This window comes from Dipodomys merriami, unplaced genomic scaffold (genome assembly GCF_024711535.1).
Source record: "Dipodomys merriami isolate MVZ:Mamm:240054 unplaced genomic scaffold, mDipMer1.0.p SCAF_27, whole genome shotgun sequence".
In the NCBI taxonomy this organism is placed as follows: Eukaryota; Metazoa; Chordata; class Mammalia; order Rodentia; family Heteromyidae; genus Dipodomys; species Dipodomys merriami.
In genome coordinates, this window is record NW_027204159.1 from 19,196,787 (window position 1) to 19,224,539 (window position 27,753).

Genomic DNA, 27,753 nt, shown 5'->3' on the forward strand with positions numbered 1-27,753 from the left:
AACTTTAAAAACCTGAAGAAGGAAATCAAAGCAGAACTTAGAAAGTAGAAAAACCTCCCATGCTCCTGGATTGGAAGGATCAACATCATGAAAATGGCAATATTTTCCAAGGCTATCTACAAATTCAACGCAATACCTATCAAAATTCCAACCTCATTCTTCAAGGAAATAGAAGAGGCAATCCAAAAATTCATATGGAACAATAAAAGACCCAGAATAGCAAAAACGATCCTCAACAGAAAGAACAGTGCTGGAGGAATATCAATACCAAATTTCAAACTCCACTACAAAGCCATAGTAATCAAAACACCTTGGTACTGGCACAAGAACAGACTTCAGGACAAATGGAATAGAATTGAAAACCCAGAAATGAACTCATAGACCTATAGCCATCTAATCTTCGATAAGGGAGCTCAAAAAAAGAATGGAAGAAAGACAGCCTCTTCAGTAACATGGTACTTGCAAAATTGGTTAATCACCTGTAGAAAACTGAAGCTAGATCCTTATATATCACCCAGCACCAGAATCAACTCCAAATGGATCAAAGACCTCGGAGTCAAAGCCGACACCCTGAAACATGCTGACTTCTTGAATTTGAAAATATACCTCTTCTTCAACATTTGGAGACAAGTTTCAGAGCTATTTAAATAGGAAAATCCATCAGCTTTCTGGAACTAAGTTTTTCTTTGCTGGAAACCTGGTTACTGGTTCAATCTCTTTATCATATCTCAAATATTTATTCTTTCCAGGTTACCTGATTTATCAGTGCAAAATCGTTCAGGTTCTCTTTTAATTCTTCATATTATTTGTGCTATTCGTTTTGATGTATAGCCAACTTTTCTCATTTTACTCGTGATCTTTCTTTTCTTATTCTGTTTTCCAATTTGTTTATCATTTTGAAACATTTTTGCTGGTATTTGTTAGTCTTTATTTCATTTCTTTATAGTCTATGTTTTTTTTCCTGTACGTCTAATAACTATAAGGTTAATTGTTCTCCATTTTGCATTTCACTGAGGTGTAATGTTAGGTTGTTTGAGATATTATTTTTATTTTGTAGAGTTTACATGTATTGTATTCCCTCAGAACTGTTTTTACTAGTTTAGTAAATTTCTGTATTTTGTGTTTCCATTTTTGTCCTAAAATATATATTTTCCTTTTGATTACTTTATAATACACTGGTTACTCAGAAGTATGATTTTTAACAGCCACATGGTTTTAATGGTTCTATGGTTTATGAGATTCTAGTTTTATACTTCTGTGTCTAAAAACACACTGATACAATTTCAGACTTCGTAACTTATTAGGACTTGTTTTGTAGCCTATTGTATCTATCCTGGAGATGGTTGGGTGTGTACTTGAGAAAAATGTGTATTTTACTTCTGCTGGACAGAGTATTTTCTACATATAAAGCTCATGCACCAAAGGAAACAATAAAATGAAAAATCAGCCCAACACTTAGGTTTAAATATTTTCAAATAATTCATTTGGAAAAGAACTAATATCTAAGCCAGGTGTTAGTGGTTCATGCTTATAATTCTAGCTACTCAGGAGCTTGAGATCCAGAGGATCTTAACCTGAAGCCAAGTTACACGAGTTTATCTTCAAAACAACCAGGCACGATTGGCTTATAGCTGCAATCCTAACTACTCAGGATGGTGAGATCTGAGGATTGCTATCCAAAGCCAGCATAGTCAGCAACGTCCATAAGACTCATCTCTAATTAACCAGCAAAAAGCTGGAAGTGGAGTGGCGGCTCATGTCTTACAGCACTAGCCTTAAGAAAAGAAACTCAGAGAGAGCTCTTTTGAGTTCAAGTTCCAGTACCAAAACACATAGAAAAACAAAGCTGATCTGGAAGTGAGGCTCAAATGGTAGAGCACCATCCAAGCAAGTACAAAGTCCTAAATTTAAAGCCTTAGAACCACAAAATATTAATATCCAAAACATGTAAGTTCATATATAAGTCGATAGTAAAAAAGCAAATAAGTAAAAAGTAAATTATTTCATTTGAAAGTTGGCAAAAATAACTTGAATATTTATCCAAAGAAGACATTCAAATGCTTAATGAGTATACTAAAGGTGTTCAGTATCACCAGTCATCCTCTCATTTGTTAGAATAACTATAAAAAGTTAAAAAGTGAAAAGATTTAGAGAACCTAAATGTTTTTAGAGAAGATTGAAAGAATGAAAGATTTAGAGAATGAAGATTTAGAGAATGAAAAACACTGTATGCTGTTGGAGGGAGTGTGAACTGGTACATACCTACGGAGAAAAATTGAGGCATTCCGCAAAATATTAAAAATGCAATATACATGAACAGAAATCTCATCTATGCTTGCATTTTCAAAGGAAATAGAATCACTGTCTGGAGATAGCAATATTTTCATGTTTATTGTGGTGTGATTCAAAATAATCAAGATATAGAAACACCTAGGTATCGATCATCAACTGAATCATACACACACATATGAAAATTATGAAACCCTACCATTAGCACAAACACAAATAATCTTATTTTGTGATAACTGTTATACATGGAATCTAAAATTGTTAAGCTCATGGAGACAATACAGAGTGCTTATTTTGATGAAGAGATTGAGCAGAATAGAAATTTTTGTAAGGTTACTGAGCTCTGAGAGCTAGCTAATGGTGACTACAGTTTTGAAAAACTGAAAAGAAATACTAGGTTAAAAGGAAGTCCGCAAATATTTACACTATTTCTACTTAAGCAAAAAGTTCATATAAATTTATTTTTGTGTTTACGTAAAATATATTTTTAATTTGATATAACATTAAGTAATAATAGCTCCTCACATAAAGATGCCCTTTTCTTAAAAGAAACAAATACCCTAATCTGGCATCAAAATTCTTCATTTGTAATCAACTGTGAAATAAAAAATATTCGAGTTCTGCAAAATAACATTTCTTTGTTTAATTATCTTTGGTAGTTGTACAAAGGAGGTGTTATTTAACAAAGCAGTATGAATACAATATATCTTGATCAAGGTCACTCCTTTCAATATTCTTGCCCATCCCTCCCCTACCTACCCTTTCTCTCACTCTGCTAAATTTTGTAGGATATATATTGGAATCTTGTCTGCATTCTCCCTTCTTCTCCTCTTTGTTCATCTACCCCTTTCCAGTAGAGCCCACCCCACCTTGAAGGGGTGGGAAGGGGAAGGAAAGAAAGGGAACGGAAAGGGAGAGGAGAGGAGGGAAGGGAATCTTATGTCTAGGAAAGAAAGATTTTTCGAAGCGTGAGTTGGCCCCTTCAAATGGATGACAGAAGTGTCAGAAGTGTGTAAGGGATGAGAAGGAGCTTGTGAGCAGAACACAGGACACATGGGACACAATGAGAACAGAAAAGGGGCAAGTTCCTTTTTTGAACCATGGTCATTTAAATCTTATTTTCAAAGAGTTCTCAATTTATAGCTATCAAAGAAGCAAGGGAAAAATGTAATAGGCATGTTCACAGCCTTCCTTTCTGCTAAGATAACAAAATCGAACCTGAGATATCCTCTAAAATTCATCCTACCCGGGAAGATAGTGACATTGAGAAGTAAAAACACTGTGGGCTGCTTTCTGAAAGGGTGCTGACTGTGGAGGTCACTGCCTCTGATTTCTGCTGGTCTTAGGAAAAGTGTTTTCAAAGTCAGTGTCTGGTAATGAAGCTCTGCTTGGCATCCAGCCGTGGCTCTGATGCTGCCCCAGGGGAAGCCTGGGTTCTGCCCGTGGAAGCCTTGACTTAACCTCACTTTTCAGCTTTAAGAGCACTTTTCGTCATAGTCCCAGATTCTAAAATGAATTCCTTTCTGTATAAAAAAATTAGCCAAAAGTGGATCTTTTGCTTTCAACCCAGAGTCCAGATTGAGTGATAAGTCAAGCAAAATTGTTTACCCTTTATTTTATAGGATGCATTGAACCAAACCTACTTTTAGGCAAAATAACTGCCTCCAAACCTAGTTTCAGTTTCAAAGTATTACTTCATTTTAATGAACTTCATAAAGATCATGACATTTCCTGAACTTTCACATAGAACACATGTATTATTTAATTATTGGCTTAAATATTATAAATGCAGATTTTCTTATACTTGCTACAGGTTTTGAAATATTCATTTTTAACTTGTTACTTTTATTAAAAATTATCTTTTGAATCAAGAAATCAAAGGTTCATTCTGCCCAGTTTCTAGAGACACTTTGTCAGAAAGTCCTCTGCAGCAGTGAGGTGTTAAAAGCCATCACGCAGGCTGCCTTCCTGTCTAAACAAAAGTCAGTGATTGATGAGCTGCACAACTCACCACCTTACATGGAGCAGCTCCTGAATAGAGTGTCAACATGGTACAATGGTAAACTGCAACATTCATTTTAAAAGACAGCATTTCCATAGGATTCTATCAGAATTTGGCACAAGACATATCAAAGAATACAACCCATTTCATTTGTAAGAGAAATGGATTTGGTACAAACACATCCAAAGAATAAACCCATATCATTTTTAAGTGAAACAATCAGCATTTTCTTTTCCATCTATTCCTTTTAATGGAATTATCCATTTGTGGATAATTTCCATCATGTACTGTGTTACTCTTTTTCTGGATAAATGAACTTTGAAAATACTAAGTCCAAAGAATATTTTGTCCAAATGATGAGTTGTGAAGAATCAACCTTTTAATTGAATGACAAACAGCAGCAGCCACAATACTCATTCCTGACCTTCTTTATTTGGAACAGGAAATGAAGGTTCTGAGGAATGGCTATATAAGAAGTTTAATTTAGGGACACAGAATTAAAATGCTGTCAAAATGAAACAAATATTTCTTTCCTCTTGTTTCATATTTCATCTATAATTTTATCTGACTAGTAGAAAAAAAGATAATTAGGTAAGCCCTTTTATGTTTCTAATAAATAGAGGCTATTTGAACATTAAAGACAGTTATTAAAACCTTTCAGAGAGCTTACCACAGAAATTAAACTTAAATAAGCAAATAAAATTTCCTTACAATAAAAAAGCAACTCCACAAGAGAAAACAAACTATAACTGCCAGTGTTTTGTTTACTTTTAGGAGAAATGTATTTAACACAGCAATTAAAGACGGCTCTTTCTAGTACTCAGTCTTCCTTTTATAGTCCAGCTCTTAGTATGAGTCATTTAATATGAGGGTCTCTGTCTTAAAAGGAGTAAGATTTTCTTCCTGCAATTTGTAATGTTAACTTCAATCTATGTACTCTTAACCAGTTCTATTGCTAAGCAGTAGTAGGCCTTTTCCCACACACCAGAACAAATAAATCCTCTGTCTTGGATGACACACAGGAGGCACACTACTGAGCTCCAGAAATTTCCAACCTGTTCCTTCAGTTATCCACCTACATGACTACTGAAATGAAAGGGCTCACTACTGCTCAACACCTGAAAGTGGCTAATGCATCCTATTCAAATGAATACTTCTGTATCTACTATAGATCTATTACTGTCAATAAACTCATCATATTTATTATTTCATTTTCTCACATCTAAATGAAATGTTAACTTTCAGTAAGACAGAATCCACAGTATTATACATACTATGTAACTTTACAAAGATTAATAAGAGGGCAAGGTGCTGACTCCATCTTCTATTTATATTAAAGTATATTGAATTAATACTTTAAACTATATGGTTAATCCACTCTATCCCATATCAACATATTATGCAACAATATTTTTCTATCTCACATAATAATTATTATACAATCAGTTTTAACTATTACCGGGTATAGGGATGTGCAGTAAATTTATTAGGTTGCCTTGTATAATAAACACCACTACATACAAATCTAAAACCAGAATAAGTAACAGTAACATTGCTGGGTCAACATATCTCATGTTCATAGCATTGAAAATTTACAATCAATCTTGAAATTATAAATATACACCAAGAAAAGATTTTAACTGAGGGAGTGTAATAGTTTCAAAATAACATTTTTAGAGGAATTAAAGTGCTAGGTACATCTTCTGAAACATTTAGAATTTAGAAAGAAGTCAGAGACACTATTAGATATATTTATAATGTATTATAACCTATGATATATTTATTATTATTTTGTAAAAGTTTTATACACTAATTGTGCTAATAATGACTGCAAACTGAACTAAGAAATTATCAATGGCTTTTACCTATAATTTTCTACATCTAAGTAAAAGTAACTAAAATAATATACCACTTTAGGCCTTTTTCTACACTCTAGTATAAAGAAAGAAAAATGCTCATATTATTCCCTTCATTATTTAGGTTTTTGGGGAGTTTTTTGTCAGTCATGGGGCTTGAACTCTGGGCCTGTCGCTGTCCCTAGCTTCAGCTCAAGGCTAGCACTCTACCACTTGAGCTACAGTGCTACTTCCAGTTCTGTGGTAGTTTCTTCGAGATAAGAATTTCACGGACTTTCCTGCCCCAGCTGGCTTTGAACAGCCTCCTGAGTAGCTAGTATTACAGGTGCGAGCCACCAGCACCCAGCTTATTATTTAGGTTTTTGAAAATAATATTTAGATTTAGGCATTTGTTTTTAATGTGAATTTTTAATATTTTTATTAATTTGTATTAGTTGTACAAGAGGGGTTTCATTTTGACATGTCAATATACATATATGATGTTTCTCAACCAAACTCATCCCACATTTTTCTCTCTATCCTTCCTAGTTACTTCTTAAAATTGTTTCAATGGGCTTCACAGTTCTATTTTCATATATAGATATAAACAGATTTATTCACTAGCTCTGCTAGCCCTCCCATTTCCTGCTGGCCCCCGCCCCTAACAGCCTGTGTGACATTCCCATCTTTCACTTTTCCAACTTTTAGTATATATCATTTGTACAAAGCGATTTCATCATGGCATTATTCAACAGCTTCCAGTAAAATATTGTGAGATTAGATTTTCCTCACTACTATTTGTATAACTATATATCCAAAGAAAGAAGCGAGCCCCAAATGCATGTATTGGAATAGCTGTCAGACTGATCAACCTGACAGTCTGATGCTAGTTTTAAACCATCTCTCACTCTGCCAAGGAATGGTACTCTTTTCCACAGGATCACAGTCTGATAGGAGACCATGTAGGGCATCAGAGTTTGGCCTGGATCATCTCCTAGTCTGCATTCAGCTCTGACTTTTGTGTGGCAGTTCAGTTATCATGTCTGCCACCCCTGACTTGAAGAAGAGCTTATTATCAGACACTGAGCTGTACAGGTTAGTCCCTCTTCATACCTTTTGTCTGATTCACAATGCACTTGAAATCTCTTATTTTATGGAACTGTCACAATCTTATAGAGAAGGCTGAAGAGCGATTATTAGTTTTTGGTGCAGAAAGACAATCTGATAAATTATCTCATGTCAAAAGATACATAAAAAACTTAGGTATCATTATTTCCAAGGCCTGACAATATTACACAGTCCCACCGAACATTCTCTGGGTCATATGGGTAAAATGATCTTATTAAAATGTTATGACCTATTTTCTAAATTAGAATCAACTAACAGACTGAAATATCACGATAAGCTTTTTTTTTTCTAATTTTTTTACTTTCTGCTGGTACTGGGGCTTTAACCCAGAGATTCACAACCTAGCTGCAGGCTGATACTCCACCACTGGACCACACTACCACTTCTGGGTTTTTGCTAGTTAACTGAAGGTAAGAATCTTACCTTTTTTGCTTGGGGATGGCTTTGAATCCAGATCCTCAGATCTGGATGTGTGTGCCACCAGAGCATGACAGGAATTTCCCTTTTTAGAATAAAAAATTCAGTATTTGTTAGGATTTTTATCTCCAGTTCAGAATTCACATAAGAGTTTTTGGGGATCCATGCAGGCACTGATGTATCTAAATCACTGATCATTAACCTTACTATATAATGCAACTCTGATGTTAAATTTTATGTGACAACTGTACTAGGTTATAGTTCCTATCTGTTTGGTAAAACACCAGTTTGCATATTACTGTGAGAGGATTATTTTACATGTCATTAATGTATAAATCAGTCAACTGAATAAAACAGAATTGCCTCCCATACTGTGTGTGGACCTTAGTCTGTTAGTTGAAGACTCTAATCAAAAAGAATGAGATCTCTAAAGAGGAGGGATTTTTCCTCCAGACTGTCTTTAGACTTGAGCCACAACAAGAACTCTCGCTACAATCTGCAAGCCAACCCATGTTTACACTTTCCAGCTCCAATCATATTGTGAACAAATGACTTTCAAGTCTATAATCCTTGCTACTTAGGAAAATAAGTTCCAGAGTACTACCAGCCTGGACAAAATGTCCATCTCCAAAATAGCCAGTAAAAATCCTGGCTAAGTGTATAACTGGAGAGCCAGAGTGACAGATAAGCAATCAACCTGAGCAAGCCAAGGCCCTAAGTTCAAACCTCAATACTGAAAAATTAAATCCAACCTTTCTCTTACACCCTGTGTCTGTAAATGTGTGTGACCATATATACATATATACAGATATGTGGATATAGATATAGGTAGATATATACATACATACACAGATACACAGTCATGCACATACACAAAGGTAATCCTTTAGCATCATAATGTAAATGACTACAGCCACTATGGAAAGCAGTATGTAAATTCTGTAAAAACTAAAAATAGAGACACATGCTGGTGTCTCACATTGTGCCAATCAGGAGGCTGAGATCTGAAGATCATGGTTTGAAACCAGTGCAGAATGAAATTTTAGAAACTCAAATGTAAAAAAGAAACCATCAATGTATAGAAAAGAGATGGTCGGTAGAGCAGAAGAGGAAAAAGGTGAGTGCAAATGGAGACAGATGTGAAGATGGAGATAATCAAGGCATGATATATGCATGTATATAAATGTTGTAGAAAATCTCACTAATTTATACAATGTGTTCATTATTTTTTAAATAATGAAGGTGCAAGATGTTCATGCTCTAGTGGTATCATACATTGTAATAGAACACAGTACTAACATGTCTGCTATGATGCCACTATATTCAAAATTACATTGTCACACAATATAAAACTGCAGAATAAGATCATATGCACATAGCTATTGAGTCCTTTTGATCCTCTCCTTTGTTTTCACTATGTGAATGTTTAGAATCCTGTTTAATTTATAATGTCCAATTGTAATTATTTGCCTTTTACTATTTATTGGGTTTACTTGTAGATTTATAGGCATACTTATAGGCACATGAGAGAAACCATGCAACCTATGTTTCTTTGAGTCTGGATAATTTCACTTAATATAATTTTTTCCAAGTCTTTTCATTTCCTTACAAATGGGACAATGTCATTCTTTCTTATGAAAGCACAGAATTCCACTGTATATAACACATTTTCTGATCCATTCATCCACTGAGGACATCTAGGTCGATTTCATATCTTGGCTATGTTAAAAAGAAAAGTTGCAATGAACATGCTTGTGCTTTAGTGTGGCCTAGTGTGTGGTCAATTGTTCATATGATCATAAAAAATAATGCTTATCAAAATAAACTCCAAGAGATGGAAACAAGAGGGTTTGGGATTTTTTAATTTTTTTTAAGTTTTATTTTATTTTATTTGTGAACATACTGTACAGAGGGGTTACAATTGCATGGGCAGGATAATGCGTACATTTCTTACCAAGCACTGTAGCCTCCTCCTTTGTTTACCCTTCACATCACTTCCCAGCCGGATTTTTTAATTTTTTACTTTTTATGGAGGCTTTTTTTTTTTTTTCTGTTTTCCCCCTTTTGTCACTGTTTTTGATTTCTGTACCTTTTGTCTTGCCAGGAAGCTCAAGTAATAGAGCACTAATCTTGAGCAGAAAAGCTCAGGGACAGTGTTCAGGCCTGAGTTCAGCTCCAAGACTAGTGCACGCATGTGTGTGCACACACATACATACACACACACACATCTGTAAGTGCATCTCAAGTTCAGAATGCCCACCTAACAAGCACAAGGCGCTGAGCTCAAATCCTACTACTTCAAAAAGTATAGAATATACAATTATGTGCAGTATAGAACTGATAGTCAAAGTAAATTATTATGCTTAGGCTTATCAGTTACTATTGTTGAGTGTACTCTTATAGAAAATATATTTACTATAAATCAGTATGCTTTGTTCACTTGCAGCATCCTCCAACATCCTGTGTTTACTTGATTGTGTAATTGTATCTTATGTACATTTAATCTCACATTTGTGTAAAAACAATATATGATGTTTCAGACAACAATTAAATCATGTAATGATGAAATCTTTAAACCATCAGCAAATGGTTCATGGCTACGCAGGCATGCATAAACACAGATGTACATGGCACACGATTTTTTTCTAAGCATAAAACCTATTGGTTTTATTTCCATAGAGAATATTGTCTAGTACATTAGGTTGGTTTTCTCAATATTTATCACGTAGATGGAGAATCTTTCCCTTCCTCTGCTTCAAATTAGAATGCAAGCACTCAACTTGTCCACATGTCTTACCAGTAAGAGTGGCCACACTACACACTTGTGACCAGGATATATCAGTAGAAATCCGTAAGAAAGACATTTAGCTATGAACCCTTCCTTGCTACAAGAAATTCTTTTCTCATTCTATCTGGAAGTAGAATCTTAAATCTAGAAGTATGAGGCAATAAATGGCAATAATTTCAAGCCTAGAGAGAGTTCAATGGCAATACATTCATGATATCTTTGTAATATCAGTTAGTCATGGCTACTCACCAGAACAGTGAAAGCCCTGGTGTTTTCTTTAGTCAAATATATTCTTACATCACACATTAACCTGTGTAGTAATTTCATAAATATCTATAAGTCAAATATTTGTAACATTCAACTTATAAGTACTTTCTGCCTTATAGAAAAGGTTAGCAAAAAATAATTTTTAAAAATAAAATCATTAAAAACTCTGCTATAATTGATCCAATATTTAGTTATTCCTTAAATAAAAAATGTGAAACAAGCTAGATGCCTGTGGCTCATGCCTGTAATCCTAGCTACTCAGGAGGCTGAGACCTGGAACATCACAGTTCTGAATCAGCCCCAGAAGAAAAGATGTCGCTAGATTGTTCTGGTGCCAGATCAGCAAGCAAGCTGGAAAGGGGAAGACTGTTCAAACCCAGGTTCTGCAGGGGAAAAAAATGTAGAGTACCAACTAATAGCTGGATTCTTTTTGGAACTGTGCTGAAAGAATTCAGCTCTTCCAATAAGTAGAGACCCAAGATGGTAAAGTCATCTGTCCATAGGCACAAGTGATCATAGAACAACACTATCAAGATGCCAGTGGTTCCTGCCTATAATCCTAGGTACTCAAGAGACTAAGACCTGAAGGCCACAGTTCAAAGTCCCAGTAGAAAAGTAGTGAGATTCTAATGAATTAATTCAGCAGTGATACTTACCAGATACTATGTTGGAAATAAACTATACAACTTGGGAGGGGGAGGGAAAAAAACTGCAAGAAAATGAAAAAGGTGGTGACATTGTTGAAAAATGTACTCATTGACAGACTTATATAACGGTAACCTCTCTGTACATCACCTTTACAAATATAATTTTTTTAAAAAAAGAAGCTATCAGTAGAGGTATGACTCAAGTGGTAGAGTACCATCCTTGAGTGAAAAAGCAAAGGGACAGCTTCCAGGCTCTGAGTTCAAGCCCCAGTACTGATACAAATCAAACAAAATCCACATTTATAAGCTAGGCATAAATATCTCTTAACCTATTGACAAAGCTATACTAAATAGGAGTTCTTATCCACAGATTATTCAAAGTGACAAAAAAAATCCGTCCCCTTACTAGGTGATATATGTGATCATATGATAGTGGCAATTTAAATTGATAGGAAAAACTGAAATGCATTGGTCAAAAATTTAAATACAGCTGTTCAAATATATTTTAATTTTGATTTTTCCATCCTAAAGAATTAAACTATTTAAGACTTCCCTTGAATCTACCATATTTCATTTAGTACATAGTATAATTCCTTAGAAAGGCAAAAATCAAAGTGCAGCAAAATAAAATACCAGGAAGCAGGTAGGGTAGGGATAGAGTAGGGTCAAGGGGAATAGAGAGTGAGAATGCAGTCAAGAATCCAATGTATATCCTATAAAATTGAGAAGAGTAAGAGAAAGGGTGAGGAGGGTAGATATGGGTAAAAATGTTGAAGCAGTCAAATTGATCAAGATACACTCTATTCATAAACTGTTTTGTTAAATAGCACAACCTTGCACAACTACTTGAAGAATAAAACAAAAAAATAAAAATAAAATAAAAATTTAATAATAAAAATTTAAACACTAGCCTAAAGCTCCCAGAATTCTAAGACTTCACTTGGAAATCTAGAAAAGATACAAAATCCTCAGTGGTAAGAAAGGACTCTCCTTCATGTGCTCACAGTCCATCCATGACTATCATCTCTGCTGTAGTGTTTCTGTTCTTTCTGTAGAGGAGCTAAGCTTTGTGCTGGACCCTTATACGGTCAACCTAGTGGGAAGCACTTCTGGTGTTTTATTGGTGCTGGGACCACTCATCTACGGCTTTGTCCTGGAGGAGTCTGGCCTCACTGTGACCCCTAAAGCATCACATCTGTCTGGCCTCATTTCATCTCCATGCTTGGGAACTTTACCTACTGTTTTGTTGCAGGTTCTGGGGCTTGAACTCTGGGCCTGGGCCCTGCCCCTGAACTCCTTTGTCTCAAGGTTAGCACTCTACCACTTTAGCCACAGCACCACTTCAGACTTTTTCTGTGATTAATTGGAGATAAAAGCCTTATGGACTTTCCTGCTGGGGCTGGCTTAGAACTGTGATTGCAGACAGGTGTGAGCTACCAATGCCCAGCCCTACTTACATGTTCAAGTTAAGACCAACTTACTTTTGAAACCTCCTTGCTAACCTTGTGCTTTCTAGTATTTTTTTTCAATTCTGTGTCTTCCATATTATTATATTCTTCTATATTATTATATTCATTTTCCGTAAGTGAAGAGGATCTATAACTAGAACTAGGCATGAGATCTTACACTTGGTAAGTACTCCAAATACTCATTCGCAGGTATGTTATAATGTTGTGGTACTACACTGTATATTTCATATATTCTTTAACCTCCAGAAATACGTGTGTGTTTATAGAGTGGTTGATTAGAAGTAGCGTCGCTGTTTCCATATTCCACCATCAGCTAAGCATATGGCTGGCATTCAGCCCAAGCCTACTTACTATGTTAATTGTAATAAATATGGTAATATCTCCATTTATCCTTAGGGATTTTCCCAGGATAATTAACAATAAAACTCAATGAAAAAGGCACTGTTAAAGAACTAGTAATTATGAAATATTTATTTTAGTTTTCTATAAAACCTTATTGTTATAACCTTATAGCTATTTTTTCACTAATGAACTAGTCCTGATAATTTTCCTCAGTATCTATGTCTGTATAGATATATATAGATATTTCTGAGTAGTAAAATAAAATGTTCATTGTGATATAAAACTAATTATTAGAAGAAGAATATGGCTAGACAGATGGACAGACAAGGATATATGTATGTATACATGTAAATATATTTAAATATATAATTTAAATACATAATTCAGATAACATGATGAGTTCTCTAACATATCACAAACTAAGTTGTATATGTCTATGTGAATTCCATTTCTAAATTATACAGCTGTAAAACAAAACAATTACTTTAAATTGACAGCCTACATTTTTATTCTTGCCCTCAGGTACAACAAAAGATGTAATTTTCTTTTTCTACTAAAGATGAAAACTTTATTCTTATATATTTTTCCTATAAATATCCTAAGGGCTAGAAACACCGTATCAATTTTGGTCTTTCCTTTTCAAAACTCATAGATCTGTCTTGGAAAGGCAGAGCATTTCTTTATCTCTAGCAGGCAAACATGTCTAGGGGAAAGAATGGTAAAAATCAATGGCAACAAACCTCAATTGTCTGATCTTTGTCACCTCTGTCTTTTCTTTCCCATTTCTTTATATACTTCAAGTTGTCCATTCCAATCCTTTCTTACAGTTTCAAAATCAAAAAATAATGTTAGCCTTTAAATTCTCAGACAGAAAAGATATCAATATAACATTTGAGAAGTTGGTCTTCAGAATCAAATAAACTTGAGTTTAAGCGAGTTACTGAAGTCCTCAAAGCTTCTTTCCCCATCTGTACAGCATTACAGAGTGCTCCATCTTACTTAATGCTTGTTAAAGCTGTGAAAAGTGCCCAAGACAGAGTATGGAATGTAACCTCTGCTCACTAGTTATAAATGTGCTTATTATATGCAAGAAATGTTCAAAACCTAATATTTCTGCCATCATAAACATAAAAGATTCAGTACTTCAGATATTCCCTAGCATAATATTAATTCTATAATTTATAGAAACACACCAAACTGCAGGTCAGCATGTGGTCAACGCATCTACTACTGCTTTCATGCAATAATAAGTCCTTTTTCAAGCTTCCATTTCATCACAAGTTCAAACCCCATTGTGCCTTAAAATAATGGAGACTGTCATTTAAATTCACTACAGTAATAAGTGTAGCATCCAACTTGTAGGAACAAGTTAATCAAAACTGCTAATATATACTTTAAGCATATCTTCTAATTTTTAAAGCAACAGAAAAGTTAGCTTATCAGATCTAGATCTAGATTAATCCGACCAATCTACATTAATTATAATCCACAGAACAAAATGTACAAATAGTTTTAAAATCTTTTCGTCGTTTCATAATAATTTAAAATCTATAAGTAACTTCATATATTGATCAAAACAAAAAAAAAACCCATATGCCACTACTATTACACTTGACTGTTTTGCTTAAGAGTTGTTGATACTGTAGTTAATGAAATATTCCATAAAATCTGCCTACAATATATATTGAAGTTTAAAACCCATATAGAAAAATGAAAAACTGAAAGAAAAATGAAAGAGGAGAGATTGATCATTCTAGTCTTAAAAACTAATTAAAGGAGTGTTTTTAGTCACAAATCTTCTTGGGAAAGGATAAAATGGAAGCTGTGTTCTTTTAAAAAATAATAAAAACAAATGTTAGGGGCTGGGAAGATGGCTCAGTGGTAGAGTGCTGGCCTTGCATGCATGAGGCCTTGGGTTCGATTCCTCAACACCACATAAACAGAAAAAGCAGAAAGTGGTGGTATGGCTCAAGTGATAGAGCACTAGCCTTGAAATGAAATGCTGAGGGACAGGGCCCAGGCCCAGAGTTCAGGCCCCACAACCAACAACAACTTCAAAAAAAAATGTTGACTATAACCAGGAAGCACCAGTATCATTACTTACAGTCTTGAACAAAGACATTGATAATGGCTAATATGCTTTATGGAGTTTAGGTGCTGATGAAAAACACCATATTTCAAGTATTTTGACATGTTTTACCACTGTCAGACAAATTTGATAAAAATCAGTTTCTCCCATCAATCGTTTGAAGAAATTTTCAAATAATGTATTCAATGAAATAACTTTGATACCATACAAATGAGATTTAAATTTTACAACCCTGGCTTAGTTCAGTAAGCTGCTTTGAATCTATGAATAAAACCTACTTTGTATGACCATTTGTTAAAAGCCTCAGAAGTGATGCTTTGTTAAAAAAAATGAGCCAAATTCATAGAGCATGGTAAGTATTAATATGTTTCAACTTGACAAACAAGTAAACAAAGTCTGCTGAGAGCACTGAACATGAGCCTATAAAATAACAAAATATTAAGGAAATAAAGGACAGAAAACTAATTTTGTTAAGATATAAATATTAAAAATTAGTTAAAATAAGACACTCTTGAAATTTACTTAAATCAGGATTTTATAAGATATCACATGCATCTATGTTTATAGTTTGTTTAGAGTAACTTTATTACAGTTATAATTCTATTATTAGTATATATACTTAAGTAATATACTACTATTCTTTAGATTCTATTATTAGTATAAATGCCTAAGTAATATACTACTATTCTTTTCATTCTATTATTATTATATATATTTAAGTAATATACTACTGTTCTTTAGCATGCGAGGGTTCAAAAAACTTAATCTGACATCCTATTAATTAATTTTCAATGGGAACAACAGATCAATTTTAGTAGATTTGAAATTTTACTTTAAAATTGATAACCATTAAGCAATCCACATACAAAATTTGCTACACTGAATATGGCAAAATATATAATACTGTAGTAACAAATATGTATTAGAATAAAAGTAATTATCCATTATATGCTTATAACTAAAGAAAAGGAAACCATCACAAATATTACTATAAAATATGCTGTCAGAAGAGTAATCACTAATTAACAAAGGTTTCTGATTATACTTGATCTTTCCAGTCACTTGAAAAGTTAGAAGACACTCTTCTTGAAATTTCATTTGCCAAACTTCATATTTCTTTAAGATTATTCAATAAAAATGGAAAGTGATACAAGATAAAGGTCAAGTGTGAAGACTGTAGAATTTAAACAACCATATGGGAATCACATTGATCTTAATATAAGCAATTATATGAGTAGCAATCCACAGATGGTGAGATAATGAATTTATACTTAAGACCTATATAGCATTATATGTTCATAAATTCAAATATTCAAGTATCATAGAATAAGATGTCAGCCAGGCGCTGGTGGTTCACGCCTGTAATCCTAGCTACTCAGGAGGCTGAAATCTATGGATCATGGTTCAAAGCCAACCCAGACAAGAAAGCCCATGAAACTCTTATCTCTAATAAGCCACCAGAAAACCGGAAGTGGTGCTGAAGCTCAAGTGGTAGAGCACTAGCCTTGAGCTGAAGAGCTGAGGGACAATGCTCAGGCCCAGAGTTCAAGCCCCACAACCGACAATAAATAAATAAATAATAGAATACAATGTTTACCTTTGTTTTCTTATTTATTGCATAGCTCCTCCATGAAACTATAAATTCCACAAGGGAGAATTCACCACCTAACACAGCATCTTTTCCTTAAAAGGAGGGCTAGGTTTAGTGGTAAAGCCTGGCCTAGGCAAGTCCAAAGGTCCAAGTTCAAACCCCAATGTCACCAAAATAAAGAAGGCTAATCATATGAGGAATTTGCCACTCTTTCTGCAAAAACTTTAGCAGACTCAACAAGGTAGGAATTTTCACACTGATTTGAAGATGTTATGAAGTTCATTTTCTTTTTTGTTCTCTCAGAAGTACCTGAATTCCTATTAGAATAATAACTCCATTATTTTGAAATGTACGGCATAATTAAAACAATAATTTGACGATTGTACTTGTACTGATACAAGAACCTCTGTACTGGTCAGATTTTTGGTCACTGTAACAAATACCTGTGAGTAGCAGTCTAAAACAAAAAACAAAAAACAAAGATTTATTTGGCTCACCATTTCAGTCTATGATCTAATGACTCTGAAAATGAGGTGGCATAATATAATGTCAGGAGTGTGAAGCAGAGAAAGTATCCAGTAAGCCTCACCTCAAAGCAGCCAAGAAATAAAGACTGGAATGAAAAGGAGTTTGTGACAAGGAGTGCCCCTCAATGGAGGCACGCCCCCAGTGACAGGCCAGGCCCCAACTATTAGCCCTTCCAGCTACACATTTCAATGAATTTATTTAATATGGGGTTACCACTCTCATGACCTACTCATCTCACACTAGTTTCATCAGCTGGGGACCAAATCTTTTGGAGGATACTTAAGTTCAAATCATAATAAATGTGTAGAAATAATCTCCCAATTGAAAAAGAAATATTTAGAACCATCTGTTTAATATATCACTTGCAATGAACAATAGTCAAGAACAGATACTAGAAAATGAAGTTGTCTAACATTCAAGAAAACCTATGAAAATATAAAAATGAGTCTTAATGGGGAAAGGAACTCGAAAGGCACATGGAAGTGAAAAATTGAAAGATCAATATCATTGCTATCTATATCAATATCTATCCACCTATCTACCTATTGCCTATACATCAAACTTTCCTCTTTGAGAAGAAAACAAAGAAATTTCTAGTTTAAGTAAACTAACTTTTATTCACGCAGTTACTCGTCAAGACTCATCTCTCAGTCTGGGGCCACAACTAACACCATGAGGAGCCATGAATGCAGCCATTAACAAAAATGTGATCGTGAGTCTATTCAAGAACTCTTCAAACCTGTCTGTTCTGTGGAACTGATCTTCCATCCTGAATGCTCATGAGACTCACAGAGTTTTGTTGTTGTTGTTGTTGTTTTTGTTTTTTTGCCGGTCGTGGGACCTGAACTTTGGGCCTGTGTGCTGTCCCTCAGCTCTTCAGCTCAAGGCTAGCACTCTACCACTTGAGCCACAGTGCCACTTCTGGCTTTTTCTGCTTATGTGGTGCTGAGGAGTCAAACCCAGGGGCCTCATGCATGCAAGGCAAGCACTCTATCACTGAGCCACCTTCCCAGCCCCTCACAGAGTTTTGGTAATAATGTTTCTATAGTACCTCGGTAATTCTAAGAATCATTCACTAATCTACACACTACAATCTAAACCCTGGAACAGGATATACAAGCCCAAAACTTCTGCCTTCAGCTTCATATATCCTCATGCATCTTACTTCCAGATATGTTTATGTCAAATACACTACTCTTCATTATACTGTGCTTCCACCTTCCTCTTCCCATGATATATCTCCCCTATAAACACACACACTCACACACACACACAGAAAGACAGACACAGACACAGACACAGACACAGACACACACACACACACACACACACACACACACACACACACACACACACACACACACACACACACCTGCAATGCTCTGAAATATCACCCAGTGCAAGTCAGGCGTGTGTAAGTGTGAAGCAAGCACTGCATTTTCCAGTTCTCCTTGGACACTGCTTCACTGTGTGCTTCCCGTATTTCCCCCAATCCAGCAGTCAGTTACATACACAGACATGAGGATTTTAAGAACAATGAGTGGATAAAATTAAAGCTACTCATTTAACTATTTAGTTTGTAAAATTATTGCATCCAGCATTAATCAAACAGATCACTCTTGCTGTTCTTTCTTTTAGAGATCCCGTGCAACAGCAATGAAAATCAATGAAAGCATCCCATCTGTGTTTAAAAATTCTATTACTAAAAGTAACTCAGATGAAATCGATATAACCTTTCACTAGGTAAAACATAGTTTTCTACAAGACTATTATAAAAGTCTACCCTAATTTTTTTTTATAAAGGAGCAATATCTGAAACATAAAAGTTAAGACTATGAGAAAGTATCCAGTTGCAAGAGATAGCTTTACATCCACTGCCCAAGTTGTGTGGACCAGCTGAGCAACAGAAATGCTGAAATTCTAATTATATCCTATGACTGTCAAAAGGAAAACAAAAACTAGGAACTAGATTTTTAAATCAAAATTCAAGTGTTATATTTTAGCACATATAATAATATACTTTGAGAATCTAAATCATGTTCACAACAGAGCAAAACTATCATTTTTTTTGAAAAAACAGGGAAATTACAAAGAAGGTTACATAGAAGAGGTAACAAGCTCAAATAATACCCTTTAAGAATGACACACATTTAATTTAATTTCAAAATATTATGTTATTAACAAATTACAGCCTAAGGAGCAAGTTATATGCAACAATAAAATTGCTTATACTATTGATCTATGATATGACTATCATACCCAGGGAAACACTCACAGAAGATATATCTGTTTATACTTCTAATGGGCCCAGATTGAAATACAAGTGTTCTTGGGTGAAATTAACACCCGATGCAGTAATTTTTTTAAAAAAATCAGTTTAATCACAGGAAATGTTTTTTTGAAGTCACAGAGAAATGTTTTACCAACCAAGAACTCTGACTTTTTTGAATTTTTTAACAACACTTAGTTTAAGAAATAAAGTATACTTTGGGTCTAATTTGCTGCAAAAATTAAAATGAGAAACATTAATCTTAAAAGAATTCTTTGATAGATAAAATGAAAATGTCATCAGGAGAACAATCATTGCAATCAAAATTACTTTAATGCTATAACATGAGTACTCTTAAAAAAATGTCTACTTCTTCTACATCAACAAAACACGAAAATTCGTGTTCTGAATGATTCATGTTTTAAATTATCTTTAATAGCAAAGACTGTTTTTGCTATTTAGTAAAAATATATTTAAAACATGTAACTGTATTATACCACCCAAAGTTTCATAGTTGAGTTTGAGACACATTTTACTTCTATTTCATTCTCTGGAAAAAAAAGTATTTAGAGAGAATATTTTCATGAAACTTGCAACATGAGATATATGTCTTGAAAAAAGGAAAAAAAAAACCTAAGCTAAGCATTGAAAGTAAATGTACAAGAAATGCCAATGTAGAGTAAGATGTGAAGGGAACTAGAGATTGTCTATCTCTGCTAAAGAAATCAAAAAAGAAAGAAAACAAAACAAAACCACTAAACCCTAAAACACTCGTGCCAAACAGTGGCTAAACGCCACATACAGCCTCCCAAGATGTCAGACTGCAGCTCTAGCAAAACAGTAGCTAAGATAGGGCTCAAACAAAACAGTGATTTCTGCTGACACACTATATGAATTAAATTGGAGATTTTTCATGAGCAAACTCCATTTACTTATGTTTACTTACAAGTTTATTATATTATTCACATAACCAGCAGGTACAGGAGGTATAAGTGAGTATATCAGCAACTTATGAAGCCTGCTTATTATTAACATCTCCAAAACTAAATGACTTAGCTTCAGTCAAGGAAGGGAGACTCTCAATTTAGACTCTTTAGTGACCTTTGATGCTTAATTTTTTTGTATCATTTAAGCAGTTGGAAAAAAGAAAAAGGTATCTGGATAAGACAGAGAGAAACAGAGCAATAGGTAAACTGGCAAGATAGATATATTTACCCAGTCCACCAGGCTCTTATGATAAAGAACTGAGGTTACACATGATTGAATCAAAGCCCTGAGGTACATCAAGAAAAACTTTCAGCTGCCTTAAGAGAAGCTCATGGGTGTTCATGTGATTTGACTGCAGACTAGAATATCACAAACTTCCTTTCCTACTGACAATTGGAGACAAACTCAGAGAAGTGGATCATTGTCATGGAAATGAATCATGGATCCTACACAGGAATTGTGTTTTTTGTGTGGACAGAGTCTGACCTGTTTAGGATACTGTTAACTATGTGTACTAAATAAGGACTTTTAAAATATTTTTCATATATTCTCCTTAAGGTCAATTATTCAATGCACATGGACTGAAGCAAATAGGTGTAGTGCATTTATAAAAAGAGACACTCATGTTTCCATAATGCTCAACTTTGAGCATTTTTTGAAGACTACAACATATTGCTTTCTTACTCTTAGTCAAACGAAACTCATTTAAGGTTGTAATCTATACATGAATTTTTTTTTGGTCAGTCCTGGGAATTTGAGCTCAGAGCCTAGGCGCTACCCTTGAGCTTTCTTTGCTCAAGGCTAGCTCTCTACCACTTTGAGCCACAACACCACTTTCTGTTTTCCGGAGTTTCATTGGAGATATGAGTCTCAGAGACTTTCCTGGCTTTGAACTGCAATCCTCAACTCAGCCTCCTGAGTAGCCAGGATTATAGGCACGAGCCACCAGTGCCCAATGAATTTTTTATTTTTATTTTGACTCCTTTATATAGATGAATAATCATTCCAATAATTATTAAATAAAAATCTATGAATCCATGTTATATACTTTACAAACCAGTAGCATTAAGCATATTCTATTGTATAAGGACAATAGCAGTAAGTATCTAGTGACATTTACTTATGTTATATACTACATGAAGGGCCTTGCATAAATTATTTTGCATTTCTTCACTGAAATGTATGAAGTAAACTGTTAAAATCTCAACATTTTAGAGAAAGATTATTTTTTATGATAGGAAAAATGCTGAACTGATTTGTCCATCACTGAAGTCAGCAATGTCTAAATTCACACATACTGTGAAAAGTTACTGAAAAATGTTATATTCATTTACAACTTGTAAGATTTAGCTTTTTGTCTTAATAAAAGAATCCAAAGATACATATTGATGATAGTATCTATTCTATTTAACTAGAACAAAGTGTAAATTAAATATTAATTCTTGAGCTTGCAGGTCACATGAATATATGTTCCCTACTATAAAGAGATGATAGGTAATAAATGGATCATGAGAGCAAAGCCAAAGGAACTTGGAGGGAAGGATATGTAAACACAAAATGTCTTAAAACTATATGTATTAAGGCAGTAAATATAATGGCTTGCTCTCTTACTGTAACAATTGTTTTTTTTTAACTCATTCACTCAGTAAAGGTCTGCAAAACAATAGATAATTTGAATGTGTTTTCTGCAGTAAATGTTTATTTTGTTTTACAGATAGTTTTGTGTTAAGGAGAAATTTTCATTGAGATGCCTATCTTTTAACTATAATCTTTACATCAGTTTTCTCCTAAAGGTAGTTTGTTGCTATTTTTTTTAGTTTTTATGAGAGACAGAGTCTTGCTATGCAGACCAGGCTAGCCTTGACCTCACAATCCTCTTGCTTTAGCCTCCTAAATGCTGGGATTTTAGGCATGCAACAGGACACTAGGGTGCAAGATAGTTTTACAGAAGAAAACTATTTTTTTATCCAAAGTAAGTTGTTATGTAATCACTTTAATTTGCATAACCTATATTCCAAATATGCAGTTAATTTTATTGTATAATATAATAGCTATAATTTTCTGTATTAAGTATCTGTATTAACTTCTGAGGTGTAAGTACCCTGAGGTGTGAGTATTACCAAGTACCAAAAAGAAAATAAAATAACCTAGAAACATACTTCCAAGAAAAAAGCAAATGGAACCCGTAACTCTGAGGTACAATGACCTCACAGGAAACATATTTTCATGAAATGTTTCTGCTATATAAAGTGATATGAAAATGTTGAAGATAAGCAAATTAATCAGAATGTAATTTACAATGGTCCACTGGGTAGCTAAAATAAGATTGAAATCCAAATACCTAAAAAGCAAAGTCTTATTTAAACATCAAATCAATTTTAACTAAGATTACATTTTAAGAAATCTATTTTAAATAACATTTTATTTAATTTATAAACCAGTTTCCAAAGAAAACAAGAAAGAATCTCTTGGAATTTATATATATATATAACAGTTCACGACTCAGATGATATATGCTTGCTCTTCAGATACTGTGTATGAGCAGACATAAGGAATGTCAGGGCACTACTGAAAATATTAAGCAGTTGTGTAACACAACCAGAACTCACCGTCCCCCTTCCCCCGGGCCCTATGCCACCTAGATGTCCAACATATTATCAAATAGAGTGGTTAAGAGAGGGTGTGAATACATAAGGAATACAATATTTTTAACTTTTCCTTAAAGATGCATTAAATATCCACTTGGATATCTCCAAGGCAACTTCAGATATTAACCATTTACAAACATATGTTAGATATGTATTACTTATCTAACAATATGGACAAAAAGACAGTGAGACATTACCAAATGATCGAAAAGACAGGTGGAATGCAACAGCCAATGAGAATAAAATCGGTCCTCTTTTTAGATACAGCAAGTAAATACATGTGTGTCCAAACACCAATAAACAAAAAAGGTGGAAATACATTTTGCAGAGATGTGATCATTTATCTGCTTAAATTTAAGAAACATGCAAATAATGTCTCAGACAGGCCTTAGATCTAATGAGAAAGGCATCCCATCATCACGCCAGCATACATAAAGGGCTAGGACTATCATTTATGGACAGGAAGATACAGAAAGAGTAAGCCAAATCACTGTCACAGACTGTGGCGTGCCACACACCTGTAATACATGAAGATTCTCCTCACCACTCAAGGCTTACCTCATAAGACCAGACACACTGCGTCCCACCAAAGCGCCGAACACATCTTCCTACTTCCACATCCTCATGAGTCGTGTACATCTCTCGCAGGCATTTACCAATATGTGGCACCATCCTCCTAAGCACTTCTCTACTGAAGATCATGCCGGGTCCTCCCATACAGAAATTCTCCCCGGGTTCCAGCCCCAGCTTTCCAAGCTCTTCAATGTTCCCCAGGCCAGTCTGTCCTAGGTAAAGAGGCTCACTGCTGTTCAGGGATCGCAGAAACTCTTCTAACTTATCGCCTAAAATGAGAAAGGCAGCCATCACTCCCATCCCACACTTCCCAATCTACATTACAGTGATCCGTTAAACTTTCATAAGAGTTTATCTACTTTTGGTTAAGGTCACCATAAAACAGTAACAAATTAACAATCATCAGTCTTGTTAGAAAATGGTGAAATAATGATGAGGATAAAGACATTAGATGTAATGAAAATTCTCAAAAACAAAATCATACTAAATATTGATATTATGTGTTGTTTTGATAGACTGTTGATAGCCAGATATATTTTTTTCCTTATGCTTAATTTAGTTGTGTCATTCATCAAACTTCAATCATGTACAACTAGTATCATTTTGGCAAGTATTCAAATCAAATTCATCTTGGGAAAAAATTGTTTCAGAAAAAAATACACTTGTTACAAGCAAAATAATGTAATGGGTGTTTAGTTTCCATCAGGAGAAAGCATTTAAGGATAATATTCTGTAGCTGAAACAGACCGTAGGCATTTGATGTTCTACCTAGGACTAAGTAAGAAGTTGTCTTCTGCAGCCTCCTACTCAGTAACTTGACTGCCGTTTGCCATGGAAAGACCTTCCCAATTATTATCCTGATCCCATGATGTGTCTTCTGGATGTCAAGGAATTTTGCTTTGCAAAACACATTTTAATTTTAAAAATGCATTTTACTCTTAACTAAAATGAAAAGTATATGGCTTTAAAGGTCTGAAAAGTCTTTCAAAGCATTACAGCAGATGACAAAAATAGGTGCTGCTAATGCTTCTAGAAATTGTCTGGAAACCTTGGTAATTTTACAAAGAAATAGATCAAGGATTACTCCCAAAGTTCCATAAAGTAAAATTAAGTGAGGACACTTCTGATAAAAATATTTTTAATGGGTCCTAAAGAGTAAGTTTCAGAAATGCAGCTGTAATGGAACATCATTTTTACATTCCATTATTGACATTTGCTATTCCAAAGGAGCAGAAAATTGATTTTTGCCCTCTCACCACAATCTCAGGAAATACCTATTCATTAACACCACATTAACTCTGCCTCCAGATTGGTCCTTGACATTTGGGTGGGTTGACATTTGCATTATGTGAAAGATACTACATTGACCAAAGGAAAGCCAAGAGGCTGCAAGTAAAGTGGCATAAACTAAGGAAGAGCTGCCCGTCTCTGACCAAGAAACTAGGAAATGTAGAAAGCACTGAGACACTGTTTTCGGGATAACCTTGTTCCTTCCCTTGCAGCAGTGGTCTCATCTAAAAGGATTTACTCCTGTGCTCTAAGGAATTCCCCATCCTGGGTTTAGAAATTCTCGGGCCCGACCAACCCACACTCTGGGTTTGGGGACCACAGGACCGCACCTTCTTTAACACTAAACAAGTTTTCTTGCCCTGTGACTGCATAGGATGCACAGATGCTCTGGAGAAGATCTAGTACTCCTGTTTGCTAGCACAGCTTGGATCTCCCAGGACTTGGACTCTGAGTGTTTGCCCTTCCTCTCCACCCAACAACCTTGCTCACGCCTTGGGTTCTTATTGGGGTGTGGCAAGGAATAGGGCACAGCCCCATAATGAGCTGTCCTGGCCGGGAGAGACGCGCTGGGGCGGTGGGGATGCCCCCAGGGCTCCCATGTGTGGCAGGTGAGAAAAGGGCACAGGCATGGGGGTCCGGGAGTCCCGCGTTCAACAGTTCTCAGGAGTTCTGAAACTGCTAGAGATCAAGGTGAAACAAAAGAACAGAGGCAGAGACCTCTGGAGTGGCTTTGGCTGGCACCCCGCCTGCGGCCTGGCTCACCGAGGACACGCCCCTCCGTCCCCGCCGGCGGCCTCGGAGCGGGGCGGACAGAGCGGCTTCTCGGAACCCCCTTCTGATCTCACAGGGTGGAGTAGGGACGCCGGCTAGGTGGTGAAGACAACCGCCAGCCGCAAGGAAGGCAAGTAGGGCCGGGCAGGTGGAAGGGTCCCGACAGCAGAGCGCGCGGCGCCGAGGGAGGCGAACGGGGCGGGGGCGAAGGGTGAGGGCCGCAGAGCAGGGGCGCTGGAGGGGGGGGAGGCTCAGTGCACGTGTGGTGGGCTGAGTGGCGGGCCGGGGCCGGGGGGCCGGGGAGGGCGGTGGAGAGGAGGGTCCGGGGGTGGGCAAGTGGGGTGTGGACGGGAGGTCACCTTTGATGTAGACGTCGTCGTCCGCGCGCATAAACCACTCGTACTGGTCCAGGTAGTGGTCGTGCATGTACTTGATCATCATGAAGGACTTCTTCTGCGGAGGATAGGAGTCGTCCACCCCAGGCAGCGCGACAACAGGCAGGGGTAGCGCGGGCTGGCCGTGCGCGGAGCCGGCAGAATGCTCGCTGGAGAAGAACTCCACGCGGCCGGGCACAGAGCGCGCCCAGGTCCGCTGCGCCGCCAGCGCGCGGCCGCCCAGGTACTTGTGCGCGGTCATCACCCCCACGTACAGGAAGCCGCGGGGCCGGGCGCGCGGGCCGGCGGCGGCCCCGTCCCCACTGCCGTGCTGGCCGCCCCTCCGCCGGGCCGCCGCGCCCCCGTCCTCCTCTTCTGGCTCAGGCTCAGCCGCGGGGAGCCCCGTCGCACCTTCAGGTTCGCGTCCGCGCCGCCTCGGCTGCAGGGGAGGTGGCTGCGGCCGGGGGCTGCCCCGAAAACCGGTGAGTGCGGGCACAACCTGGGGCAGCTGCGGCTCCCGGAGCCCCGGGCGCGCGGGGAGGGAAGGCTGGGGCCGGGGGAGCGGCCGCGGCGCGCCGGCGCGGGCGGCAGCCAGGCGGCCGTAGTAGGAGCAGAGGCTAGAGCCGCGTCTCCGCCGCTCGCTCAGCTCGGCCACCCGGGGAGCGATGAGCCAGGACGCGGCGGCGAAGCCCAGGACCAGCCCCAGCGCCACGCTCACCCACGGGCGGCGGGAGCGCACGGCCATCGCGGCGGGCGGTCGGGCGGGTCCCGGGGTCCGCGCCGCCCCTCCTCCGCGGTCCCGGGATCCGCGCCGCCCCGGCCCGCAGCGCGCGCTCGGGCTGCCGCCGCCGGCCGGCTCCCCGCTCGGCTCCGGGCTGGAGCTCGGAACACGGGTCGGGAGCGAAACTTCTCCCGGTGGAAGAGGCGGCGGCGGTGCCGCGGCCGCCGGAGGAGCTGCAGAGGCGAAGGAGGAGGAGCGGCGGCGGCGGCGCGTCCGCCCCTGGGCTGCCACCCTGTCACGGGCGCGCCGGCCCCCGCCCCCCGCGCCCCTCCGCGAGCCCCGCCCTCCGCCCCCGCCCCTCCGCCGCCCGGCCCCGTGCTGGCCGCCGGCCCTGGGGTGGCGCGGGCCGCGGCGTCTCCCCGTCGCCCGCCCTCGGACGCCCCCGCCAGCTCCCGGGCCCGGAGCCCGCCTCCTCTCCGGAAGGAGACGGTGCCTGCCGGGCTTCCCCCTGCTCCATCGCCGCCGCCCCTCGCCCCTCCTTTCCCGGCTCCCTCTTCTTCCCCGTCCGGTCCCGCCCTCCGCCGGCCCCCGACCCCGCGTCTGGGGTCCCGCTGACCTAGTCGGCAGAGCTCTGTCCCCAAACCCCCGGCGGGCGCCGAACCCCGGCCTGCGGCCCCTTCCGCCCGGGTGCGACCCTTTCCCGCGCCATCCGCCCCGGGGCGCTGCCT

At 37.7% G+C, this 27,753-nt stretch overlaps 1 protein-coding gene across 2 annotated transcripts in view; it reads right to left on the reverse strand.

Annotated features, from left to right (window-relative positions):
• Chsy3 (chondroitin sulfate synthase 3) overlaps positions 1–27,049 on the reverse strand; it is a 294,112-nt gene extending 267,063 nt beyond the window's left edge. For both annotated transcript variants that reach the window (XR_011375324.1, XM_070036426.1), the window contains exons 1-2: positions 26,290–27,049; positions 23,855–24,138 (exon numbers count right to left, since the gene is read on the reverse strand). Coding sequence is in view for 1 of the 2 variants with exons in the window: in XM_070036426.1 (XP_069892527.1) it covers positions 23,855–24,138; positions 26,290–27,049 (1,044 nt within the window). In the remaining variant the exon portion in view is untranslated. The remainder of the gene's footprint in view (positions 1–23,854; positions 24,139–26,289) is intronic.
• Between the last annotated feature and the right edge of the window lie 704 nt (positions 27,050–27,753).